Below are 12,163 nucleotides of genomic sequence, written 5' to 3'. Positions count from 1 at the left end.
TATACCATGATTCAAGGTTCTTAGCTTGACACAGGTACACTTTTAAGATGGGCTTTCATTGAAGTACCTGATGGTGATGCCCTGGATGAATAACCACTTCATGACAGGCCTTACTATTACGGAAAGCCCTCCTGTCCTCCCTGACACCGCGTGCTCTCTTAGCCCTAGTTCGTTCACATAAGCTCGTGCGATGGTTGACTTACGTAGACTCCTAATAACCACGTCCAAACTGTATAACGACTAGCCATGGTCCAATTCGCTGAGCTTAAGGAAAAAAGAAGGGCTCAAGATATCCCACACTGTGGTATATATCGTAGAATGAAGTACGAACGAGTCCTTACTGTCAAAGTGTCGCGGCGTACACGCTATATAGGTGCGATCCGGGCAGATCAGACCATAGGATCTAGTTATAGTGATTCTTTTAGTCCAGTTGGGAGCACGCTTGCCCGGACACGCGCCCTTATAAAAAAGCAACTCTGAATAATACTATTGTATGATATTGATTGTGACGATCAAGACTAGATACATGGTAAAGGAGCGTGCTTGTACGACCCTTGGCCCTCCCGCGTAGCTAGGTGGTAGATAAAAGTGCCCCCGCTGGGACACATCACACATCCACGCACACCATGTCGACCATCAACGGGGTAAAATCTCTTATCACTAAAGTCGTGGTTGCCGCCCCAGCTAGTAGCCCAGAGGCGCCCGTCAGTTTTGCTTTCCTGGAAAGCTGCCACATTCCTCGTCGCTTTATACCTAAGGAGAATCCTTAGCCGGTACATCTCACAGGCGAAATAGAACAACTGGGTTTGAGCCCAACTCTGATGGTATTAAAAGGGCTAGTGGTCCTTACTAGTGGAAGCAGTGGGATTAGAAAGCAAACTATGCTTGATTTAGCAGTATAACAGGTTAAGATAATTATCTTTAATGTTCAGGAGCTAAAATTTCCCATGTATAAGCAACTAGATACCCAAGCGCTGAACAAAACAGCACAGCACTAGACATATCTTCTACAATGACGATATTACCTCACCAACTTCGATCCATGGGGCAGCTACTGATATCCGGCGAGAGAGCAACATCTGCCAGTTATGGTTGGTCGATAGCATTCTCCCAAGTCAATTTGCCACCCCCGCCAATGCCCCGTACTATCCGTCGGGTGGCAAATCGCGGCTCCTTTAAGCTGATTAGGCGGCTAGCATTGGCCGCTTACTCTGGAGTAGAGTCGATCATTTTCTGATTTTTGATCATTTGGCTTGATGACTAGAGCACACAAGTCAACTTGTCACTACTACAGTCCGTGACAGCGGCGGCAAAGGAGCCTGTGGAGAAAGATTATAGGAAAACCTTGCTCTATGATTTTACTATTATATTTTCTTGCCAAGTACTTGGATACGAAGTCCAAGATCACTCAAGACTTTACACGACACCCACGGCCTCCTGCATAGCCTATTAATTAGCAATTGTGAACTTCTGGCAAAACAGGGATTTACTAGTCGCTAGCTAGCTTAGTGCGACCCTGTCTTACCTGTGCTCCTCAAAAAGTAAGGCCAAGCATGTCCTACTGACGCTTTGATGGTGGCGAAATCCTTGGCCAGGGCTTGCTCGGGTAACCGCAGTTCCGCTTCCGAATGGGTAGAAACAGAGTCAGTACTACAGGAGCTCAGTTGCTTCACGGCCAGGACTATATATCATGATACCATGTCCTGTCCCTGCCACCTTTCACTTGATGTACATTTTTACTACGCTCGGAGGGTACCTAAAGCTGCTCATGGCCTCTTCCCTATTGCCTGCGAGTGACATGCAACACCATTTCCCGTTCCTTCACCAACCATCCCTAGATAATCTCAATCCCGGATCTCTACTTTCCTTCCCGAGTGCTTGCAACCCCTCCATGACTTTCGAGCCCCATACCTACTTCAACGGCGCAACCTCAATCCTGTCTCATGCGACAACCGATCAGTTTACCCTCGGACGACCGACGGAGATACAAGATACGCCCCAGCCAATGCTGCACCCTGAATGGCTCTTCACGACCAATACACCAATAATTCTCCCCTGTGACAAGCAGAGGACCACCACGGAGTGCCACGTCCAGAAACCCCGCTCCCAAGCGCGCCGCAGTCCGGCATCGTTCAAATGCAAATGGGAAGGATGCAGAAGCTCAACAGTCTTCCGTCGTATAGGCGATCTGACCCGCCATATACGAACTATCCACATATTACCGACCGCATATCAGTGCCCTGCGAACCATTGCGGCAAGGCGTTTGGGCGGAAGGACCATTTGAAGGAACATATGAAAGGCTGCAAGCGTCAGGTGGAGGAGGCATAGTATAGTCTTTATACTCTCCTCGGGTGGTCTCGTTGTTACTGAGACGTTATCGCTGCGAATCGCTATTGGTCTACTGGTTTTTCTTGCTCACGTAGCCTGACTTCATGCTTTGTTGGTATCATAGGCATTGCGAAGAACCCATTACATCCCATACGTTTTAAAGGATTTTCTACTTCATAGTTCATAATACATTGGGTAGTATCTAGTCCTGAGTCCAAATAGCATCATGTAGAGAGGCGAAAACCAGCGACAGCTAAGAATGCATTATGATAAGGTCACGAACAAGCCGTGTATGGCGAGCCATACGTGAGCCTTTGTAGTGACTCGCCAGATAAAGGTGTAACAATCAAAGAGACGGGGCGCAACTGACCTAGAATTGGAAATCAAGCTGATCAATTAGGTGCATGATGGTTCGGTCTTCAAGACCAACGAAGGACCAACCAACCGGCAGATTCCGTTTCCTGACAAGCACAATGCATTTGGCACCGGAGGATTGTATACAAGGCGGATCCACCAGGAGACTTAGTTAATCACAAGGCGGACTCACGCCTCCTAACAGGAAAGTATGCATAGGCTGACAAGGGGCCCTTATGATCTATGTCTTGGCGTAAGGCTCTTCCTCCGAGGCGAGTTCTAGCTGAAGTAATCAGAACATAACGTTATTGGTTGCTATTCGTAACATTTCCAGATACCCCATTATTGCGAGATAGTACTATAGGTACTATAGTCAAGACCCCCAGTTCCCCTCGTCGTTGTAGTTCTTGATACACCGGGGTCCTAGACAAGGAACCAGGAATATAAATCGCGTAATCGGGCGTGTATGAAATGCTCTTCAGAGTCCCCGGATGCTGAATTCTATCCCAGATCTTGTCCCTAGTCTCTAACCCTTCCATGGTGGACTGTCATGGGCCTGTCATAAAGCTCTTGGCGCGCAGCCTTGTCAGGTCGTCAATGGCCTTGGACACAACAGATCCGCGCTCCTTTGCAGAAGTTTGAGTTTCCGGCATGTGAGTTCAGAGATCTCTTGTATAAATCATAGATCATTCGCGATGAGCAAGATTGCTCGGCTACGCCCTGTTACATGTCGAACCGGCGCCATAGGTCCGATCTAGTAGCCACGACCAAATTCAAGAACATCTTTATTAGGACTAGTAGTGCGAGGGAAGAGAATTTCGTAAACTGTAAACCAATGGGAAAGCGCGGTGGAGAAGGCATGAATTGTACTTTGGTGTGGCCACTAGACGACTTTTGGCTCTTGCGTCAGATCACCAGTTGGCCGATCCCGAGGTGCTCGGGAATACATCGTACTATCTCAATACTGGATCACCTCTAGAACCTCGTATTCGAGGAACTCTGTGATACAGGACGATGTAAGAAAACGATTGTTCTGAGACATCGTTCCTCAACAATTACCAGCTGAGAGTAGTTCTTTACCATGCGCCCCTCTTGATCGAAAGTAGCACAGAATGCAGACCATGACGCGACACAGCTGCTGATCATTGTGCAAGAGCAGCAGAGTGTGCTCGGCTGTTGGTGCCTGCGTCAGGAGAGTCGTCCGGGAGGTCTCGATCAACCGATGCGTCTTCAAGGCTACCTCGCTTATTTCATTGCTGCCTGGTTGCTACGTCATTCTTCTAGAACAAAAACGTAGCGTTCGTTGTCGAGGGTCTGAGAGCCTGGAAAGCCAATAAAGCCAGGCCACGATGTTGTGGCTGTGCATGGTAGTGTGGCGCATTGTTGACTCGGCGCTTACCTTCCATCTTCGTCCTCTAGATTATCTCTTCTATTTGGTAACTTGTGATGTATCACTGCCAATTCTCCTTGGAAGGGTAGCTGCACCTGGCCGTAGGAATAGTTCTATCACTTTAGCCCCCGTGCGTCAACGGGAAGGCCATGCATCAGATAGCCTCTTCAGAGCCGTCAGCCTCATCGCAGGATCTCTCCTGAATTAACGACACGGCCTGTTTCTCGCTACGCCATTAGATCGCCTTCACTTTCATGAATACCCCCGTTGATTCACTTATTCACTTAGTGCAGTGGATTTGCCCGCTAGCAAGTGCCACATTTCGCAGGTGGGATCCGAGACCATTTATTGGCTAAGGAGCTGGGCGCTTACCTCACACGAAAGGCTGAAGATTTTCCTCAGCGCTTAGCCCCTCATGCCCCGCCCTTTGCTTTTCCTGTCTTTTCTTTTCTCTGTCTTAGTCCGACAATCTAGGCCGGCCGAGCAAACACCACCCGTTGCTTGCGTCGGTGACGAAATTCGCGCAACTCTACTTATACGCTACTGGGTAGAAACAGATTCCAAGGGGAACCCCCTCGATAGTCCAAAGCTAAGAGGACGTATGGCGGCTAAAATGGAAGCAGAATATATCCGCTCAGGCACTGTGGTTCCTTCAATCCATTGCTCGCGCCCCGGCCACTTCCATGTTGAACGTGGAATTGTACATCCAGGCAAGCATTTACCTGTCCATGACATCACTGAAACGCCAGGACGCGAAAGACTTACCTTTGCGTCTGGGAGCTTTGCCCTTTTAGCCTCGGTGGCAACAGAGCTCGGTGTCCCTGCATTAGTGTGCCCTGGCATGGTCTAGATTCACAATACAGGTCGAGCTCGGCCAGAGGCCTGCGTACGACAGGAGTAGATCGACAGAGAAAGACCAACTGCCAAACCGCATGACCAGCATGATACGTAGCAAGAGGATACTGATCTTGCTTCGATCTGTCGCGGGGTGCACGGATAAAAAGCGGAATCTGCCATATACTAAAGCGCCGTGAAACCCTTACATCTGGGCCTCAGCATGCCCACTCATTTCTCATCGTTTGATCATACAGAGCAGAGTCTACGGTCTCACTTACTCATCTTGCAAGCTGACCGGTCCTCAACTGTTCGAACTAGAAGGCAATGGAATCCCTACTCAATTCTTCCCGCTCAACGCTCAATGGCAACACCGCCCCCGACAATTCAGAAAATACCTTTATTCTCCCAGATTTTCCGGTATCACTGGACTTCCAGCCGAGTCGTAACGTCGTGAATCCGCTCCCCACCCCATACCCCGAGTCTCCTCTCAACGGTCTTGATCCTATGGATGTGGCGTTTCCTCCGAGGATCAATCTAGAAAGTTTTGGACAGCCGGCGAGAGTAGGGCCCATTCGCCGTCCATCTAGCTCCCTCTCCCACCTCGGCACTCCCATCAGTGTGCGCCATCCATATACAGGGGAGCCGCCCGCCTGGAATAGCACGTTTGTTCCTCAGGATCGGCAGTTACAAGCGGACGAACGATCCACCTCCAGAGCGACGGGCTATATGAGCCAAGTCGTCGACCAACCAATGCACACTACACCCAACGAACGACCCAGCCTTTTCCGTGCCCCAGCCCCATTGCAAATATCATCCAGCTTTCGATGCAAATGGGCGGGGTGTAAAAGCTCCCGCCAGTTCCATCGCGTGGGTGACCTCATCCGTCACCTGCGAACTATACATATCTCGCCCACGGCATTCGCATGCCTTGAAACTGACTGTGGAAAGTCCTTTGGGAGACGGGACCACCTATCGGAACATGTTAAACGACGTCATGGTGGCTGAGCCTTTCTTCCGCTTTTTCTTTTGGTGGCTGTGCTCTTCTTGCTTTTTCTGACGAGAGATGCTTGCATGTTGGTTCCCTTTGAGTTCCAGCTTAGCCCTCTTCGAGCCTTGTTCTAGACCCTTTCTAGCCTTCTTGGTTTTCTTTTGGTGACTCCTCATATCACTACGACATCCTTGCTTTCTGAATTATTATTTTTTTGTGCCACCACGATACGGGGAATGTTTTCCAAGCTTATCATTTCGTATTCTTTTGCTTCTGTTCTCTTTCTCGCTTAGAACGGGTTTGATGTTTACTCGAAATATTGGTCTTACTGCCTTGCGTCAACAAGCTATCACTATTATTGCGGCCCCTAACTTGCCAACCCAAACTCTACCCTCCACTATCACAAACACTGTGAATACCACTCATTCACGACCGTACAAGTCCAGGGACTCTGACAGACCCTCGGACCCGTCCACCCATTGCCGCCACACTGCCCCCACCTCGGCGCTCCAGTGCTCGTGGCCGTAGCACTGCTGGTAGTGGTAGTGGTAGTCGTCGTCAATGTCGTACTAGTCGTCGTAGTACTAGTAATAGGCCCTCCATCCCCACCAACAAAATAAGGCTTCAGAATCCCCAAATACTGTTGATACCCAACGCCACTCGGCGGCTCCATGTTGAAGATATAATTCCCCCACCAGGGCCCCGCCGCCCACCACAACCCACCCAGCCAAACATCACTCGCCTCACTCAAAAACGCCAGCATATCGCCTACAGCACTCTTGCACGTCGGATTATCCCCGCCCGCAAACTCCCCGAGGATCCCCTTCTTCCCATTCTCCCTCAACCACGCCGTTGCCGCGCTCACCCTCTCCCGGCCAATCGACGCGGAGACGCAGTTGGGCGTCGTACCCGAGCCGTCGCTGTCGAGGTACTGGTGCATTTCGTAGATGATTTTCGAACCACTGGGGTCGGAGGGGTCTGTCAGCTGTTTCATGTTGTCGTTTATAGTTGTCCAGGTCCAGGCGCCTGACCAGGAGTTGCCCTCTACGAAGATGTATTGCGTTGTGGTGATTGCACGGATGGCGTTTATGGCTGCTTGGTTTAGGTTCAGCACGTGGGTTTGGTCCATTGTGTTGTATTCGTTGTCTGGATTTGTATTAGTAGCCGAGCCACCTTTTGGAGAGGTCGATGGTGGGGAACGTACTGGTGTCAAAGATGACGAGCTCGTTATCTGCAAATTCGGTTGCGAGGATCGTCCAGAATGCGGCGAAGTCGGTTGTTGACGTTATAATGTTTCCGTAGCTGTTTATTGTCTCTTGCTTAGTATTCCTACCGTGATTATTCGGGACCAAGATGGATGTCGAGTGGTACATACTATCGCCCGTAGTTATGTGGATCCAGAACGGCATACACCCCCAGGGCCGTGATTCCGTTGACAGTCTGTGATGTCATTTTGTATTAGCAATCCAAACCAATCCATCTGGCCATTTCATTTCCTATTCATGTATTTATACTCGAACAGACCAAGACTCACCGTCTTCAAATCCTGCATATAAGCGTCAGCAACCGGCCCCGTAATCGAGTTCGGAACAAGCCTCTCCATGGAAAAGGCCACGCGGAAGATATTCATTCCCTCGTTCTTGAGTGTTGCGATGGTACCGAGGTCGGGCCAGATGTAGTGTGTACCTAGTTCCCCCGGGTAGGAGCCCTGGCCGAACTCGGCGCCGGCTTCGTTGGTGCCGAACCCTGCGAGGTGTGTGAGTATGATGGACATTTGATTAGGGTAAGTGTAGTGGGTGGGCAGTCAGGGTGGGGAATGCGGGAGTCGTACAGACGAATTCAGAGCGAACATGGGATGGGATGATGCATAGGGCTAGGAGCCCTACTATAGGGAAGGCGAGGTTTTTCATGGTAGCACTCAGTGTATAGATGGAAGGTCTGGGAAGGTGTTGCTTGTCAGGATATCCATTGAATCGAGCTGAAGAATTACTGTTTCACCCCTTATATATACTCCATTCCCAATTTCAATTCCCAGCCATATCCCCGAGCTAAGCCTGAGGAACGGACACCCGGACCGGCCCCCGACCACTCTCGCACCTACATGCCAATTTGACGATGCCTAAGGCCTTGGGACACATACCGCATTTCACTCCATCACACCACCCCCACCTCACCACACCCAAGAACCGTATGATCATGCTCCCAGGCATACAGCCAGGGACAGATTTTCCTCCAAAAAGAGCACGGACCGGGAACGGCGCCGCAATGCGGAGTGCGGAGGCGGGGTACGGAGGGTCTACTTTGGCAACGGCACAACTCGGCTATAAAGCCCGTTGTGCTGCGGGGTAGACTCTGCACATGCAGTATGGAGTCGACCGGGGCATAATTAATACCTGAATAAGTTGCAATTGGGTGGGCTGGGCTAGAGTGAAATTAAATCGATGCAAGTAAGCCGTCCCTGGATATTAGCTTGGAACCGTGTGATTCTGCACGGGTCTTGGTCTGCAGAACTTGGGGGTAACTAGGCCTTGATAGTCTGGTGGCTGGACGGGGTAAGTGGCCCTTGCTGATCCGGGACTAGCCGGATCGGCGTAATTCCGGGGAAAGGTTTCTTCAGGCGGCATTTGGGTTACATCTGGCGCTGGACTTTGGCTCACTGTCCTTTGGACATGGAGGGTGTACTGTGGCCGTCTGGGATTCCATTGCTAAGAAAAGGAAACGATTCAGGGCAGGCTGGGTAGGTGACACAGTTTACGAAATATAGGTCGCTTTTGTTCCTGCATTGAAGTGTTTGAGTTGATGTCGCAGTCTTAAAGGGACGCTTTTTTGGGTGGTTTACAGTCTGATTATACGTGCTAAGCTGTAATAGAGTATATATTTTATGATTGGATATGCCTGATAGACGTTGACACTTTACTCTGTTCTAGGCCTTTCGAACCCATCGCCCGCCTCGTTTTGTCATTTTTCTCTCGGCCCTTTTTATCATGTCGCCGCATATTGTCCTACCAGTCTTATACCCTATCTTTTGTGCTCCCCCACCACCATTTCACTTATATGGCAAGTCTGCATGTGACTCTCTTCTACATCTGCGAATTTTGGGACTTACATACACTTTTCTCCTCGTTCTCCATGTTACACACCGCAATACCTGGAAGGAAAAATAGTGTCACGACCGCGACTATGAACATTTCCAGGCCTTTTTTTTTTTTTTCCCGAAAAAGTCGTACTATCGTCTTCCTCATCTATCCTGCGCCTTCCTACCCAGCAAATCTCACCCTCACAAAATATCGACAATAGGAGTTTCCGTCCGCCAACACTAGCAGGACCACGCCGGCACTGCATGGCGAAGCCGCAACTGCTGCGCCTAACAATATCACAAGGCCACAAACTCTTACGAGACACATCTTGACTGAACTACCATGCTAATCAGACAAGACCCCATCGCATTCAATTGATGTTCCCTTAGAACCAGTTTATCCTATGCCCGCCCCGTCCCGTCCCATGCCTTACCCCAACAAAACCGAGCGCATGCACCCTGTCTAGCCATTGGCATACTACACTGGCAGTACTGGATGCCATCTCCCATGTGGGTGGACAAAAGCTTCTTACTAGGGTTCTCAAAGCCGGAGCCCAGAATGGAGATCCGCCCTGCGCGCATGCGCCGAAGCAGATCCAGATCCCTCGGTAGAACCTGTGAGCAGGTTTTGAGCCTCGTTGATCATGAGGGATACGCCCAGAACCGCCTCCTGCGTAATCGGCTCGCTCTTCGCGGTCCATCCTAGTTCAGTCGGGAGACGCTCGTTCTCTGCATAAACATCTTACGTCAGCAGACCGGCCAGCGAACGAGAATCATGGGTGGGGAAGAAACATACCAAAGAAATACTCCACCAACTCTCTATCAACCTCTCCTTTATTCATATCCCCGAAAACGATAATCGGCGCAGCGACCTCACCGAGACTAAACTGTTCCGTGGACGCCGTGAAGGTGTAGTTCGGGTTAAACGCGCGAGAAACAATCTGCCGGGCAATCTTGCTGTTCGCGAGCATTTGCGCTGTGAGGGTTTCCGCCGTCCAGAAGGCGCGCGTTTGGGCGAAGATTGTGCGGTTGAAGATGTGGTTTGAGCCGTGGGCGGCGTCGGCGCGGCTGCGCTTGTCAATTCTGCTCTCCGGAGATAGGGAAGGATATTTATTGCGTACCTAAGACTGGCATCGTGTTCGAGAACATTATGTCTGTTCAGGTGGTCCCTGCGTTGCAATTAGTGTCTAACACACGGCAGTATGGACTTCCACGAGGTGCTGTACAGAGTGAAATAGGTAGCATTCGGCTGAGGATTGGCCACGATAGCCATATCAAACATGAGACTGCCCAGCGACTCGTTGAAGTTTAGAGCCGAGGCTAGGGCGTTGACCACGACCTCACGCGTGAGGTTTCGGCCGTCGTGTGGGAGGAAGTTGTGGTTTGCGAGGGTGTTCATCATGGGGCAGGGGCCGCGGACTGTACCGAGTATGGCGGTTAGTATACGGTCCGCCTATAGAGAGGAATGGGGTAGATTGGTGATGGTGTACGTACAGTCTCCTGGACCTGGCGGGTGCCAGTGGTGAGGATCGTGAAGGTGAGGGTTTGCGGAGGCGAGGCCGAGGAGGCCGAGGATTGACTGGACGGTGAATTTCATTTTGAGTGCTTGACACAACTAGGAGTTGACTTGTTCTTGCCAGACACAATAGTAATATTCACCCGGGCTATTTGGCGTTCTTAAATACTCCACGCAAAGCAAAAACCTCCGAAGCAGCGAAGAAGATCGACGCAAGTACGGCGTAGGCAACCTTGGAGATTTCATTCACAACCAATAACCGACCTATAATTACCTATCCCGCGCTTCCAAGTTTCACTATAAACACTGGCGTCCTTCAGAAATGATGTTGCCTGCCAAGGGGTGCTTGTCGATCCTGCGCAAGGGGGAGGCTTATTGGGCCCGCCGCTTCGTACTCGTACACTTGGCCTCATCCGGGGGGGATCGACGGTGGCTGAGGTACCACAATTTCAAGATTTGCGGAGTCGGTCAGGTTTAGACCTGATATCTGGACTCCGTACTCGTATTTGTAGTCAGGAAAAAGCGAAGATCGACCGTGATGCATACTCAGTTTGACGGTTCGCGGCAGGCAGGTTCGATTCACCATTGACTGGTAGTTACAAGTCTCGCTCTGTTCCCTGCCGAAAACTTCGTATTCTTCCTCTCTGGAATTGTTCTGGCATCCGCTAAGGGTGAGACCCCAGTAACACTGGGGCTTGTGTAGATGACGTCATCCTTTCTGGACAAAGCCTATTGTTCTCAGTCGGGATCTCCTCGTCATCTTATCGATAAGAAACCAGCGGAGCAGTCAATTGTTGAGTAGTTGGTTCTTGAGTCCTCGATTGCCGATTCCGACTTGCCTCGAATAACTGCTTTCTCGAATACTTAACACCTCTCTCCTCCATTGCAGTACGATGACCGAAAGGTTCTTCTTCAACGACTGGGTCGGAAAGACCATCAAGCTCACCACCACCAACCCACCCTCGGGGTGGAAATTGGTTACGAAATTAAGCGACAAGAACACGCAAGAGTCCGCCGAGAGTTACCACGAGAGCCCAAGTCCCGGCGCCGCATACGGGTCCTTCATCTGCCATCGTGCCAACGACCCAGCTGACGTGGCATTCTTGAGGATTATAATGCAGTACGCACTTGGCCTGTTGGATCTCATTTGCAATATTCACTCCCAGGCAAATGCCCACAGACTCGGGGCCCGAGCTAAAACGATATCCATGTCAGAATCCCCTACGGAGGATCGGAATACGCCATCCACGCCGAACGAGCTCGCCAGGCATCATCCGAGACGGTCAGCGGAATGACCTACAGCGAGCTCTGTGCAGTTGAACTTTTACGGGACAACGATTGCACGGCGGCGCCCAGGATCCGAACACATGAGGAGACCACCCAGGATGATACCATGCTCGTTCCCGGTGGTCCGCTGCATTATATCCTTATCGATAAGGCCGGCCGCGTTCAGCTGAACGACGAGATCTTCTGGGCGTACCCACGCAACGAGAGGGATCGCATTCGTGAGGCATACAAAGAGGCATGGAGGTACGTTATGCCTTATGTCTAGCCTAGCCTCAGTTATCTACAAGGCTTTGAAGAGCTAACGAATTGCGGCGGTTACGTATTGACAGTGAATGGACTCGCTGCGGTGTCTCCGACCGTTGGCCACACATCTCGCATCTGTTCTG

The 12,163-nt window shown here is 50.7% G+C and overlaps 4 protein-coding genes across 4 annotated transcripts; 2 read left to right on the top strand and 2 right to left on the bottom strand.

Annotated features, from left to right (window-relative positions):
• The first annotated feature begins 1,647 nt into the window (after positions 1-1,647).
• On the top strand, positions 1,648-2,506 carry BJX68DRAFT_243998 (uncharacterized protein). Its single transcript, XM_071041232.1, has one exon. The coding sequence runs from the start codon at positions 1,691-1,693 to the stop codon at positions 2,327-2,329; it is 639 nt and encodes a 212-aa protein (XP_070895631.1). The 5' UTR covers positions 1,648-1,690; the 3' UTR covers positions 2,330-2,506.
• Positions 2,507-6,298: 3,792 nt separating this feature from the next.
• BJX68DRAFT_257470 (putative endoglucanase) lies at positions 6,299-7,808 on the bottom strand (the record flags this gene model as incomplete). Its single annotated transcript, XM_071043352.1, has 5 exons — positions 6,299-7,044; positions 7,103-7,200; positions 7,274-7,338; positions 7,433-7,644; positions 7,730-7,808. 5 exons carry the CDS (start codon positions 7,806-7,808, stop codon positions 6,299-6,301), a joined length of 1,200 nt encoding a protein of 399 aa, XP_070895630.1.
• Positions 7,809-9,515: 1,707 nt separating this feature from the next.
• On the bottom strand, positions 9,516-10,571 carry BJX68DRAFT_270183 (peroxidase family protein; the record flags this gene model as incomplete). Its single annotated transcript, XM_071046560.1, has 5 exons — positions 9,516-9,703; positions 9,771-10,042; positions 10,096-10,143; positions 10,201-10,393; positions 10,469-10,571. 5 exons carry the CDS (start codon positions 10,569-10,571, stop codon positions 9,516-9,518), a joined length of 804 nt encoding a protein of 267 aa, XP_070895629.1.
• Positions 10,572-11,383: 812 nt separating this feature from the next.
• On the top strand, positions 11,384-12,042 carry BJX68DRAFT_270182 (uncharacterized protein; the record flags this gene model as incomplete). The annotated part of the gene is made up of 2 exons (XM_071046559.1): positions 11,384-11,610; positions 11,706-12,042. The coding sequence occupies 2 exons, from the start codon at positions 11,384-11,386 to the stop codon at positions 12,040-12,042; spliced, it is 564 nt and encodes a 187-aa protein (XP_070895628.1).
• Positions 12,043-12,163: the final 121 nt, after the last annotated feature.

This window comes from Aspergillus pseudodeflectus (assembly GCF_044049435.1).
Source record: "Aspergillus pseudodeflectus strain CBS 756.74 chromosome Unknown BJX68scaffold_46, whole genome shotgun sequence".
NCBI lineage: Eukaryota > Fungi > Ascomycota > Eurotiomycetes > Eurotiales > Aspergillaceae > Aspergillus > Aspergillus pseudodeflectus.
This window is presented reverse-complemented; position numbering and strand designations above follow the sequence as displayed.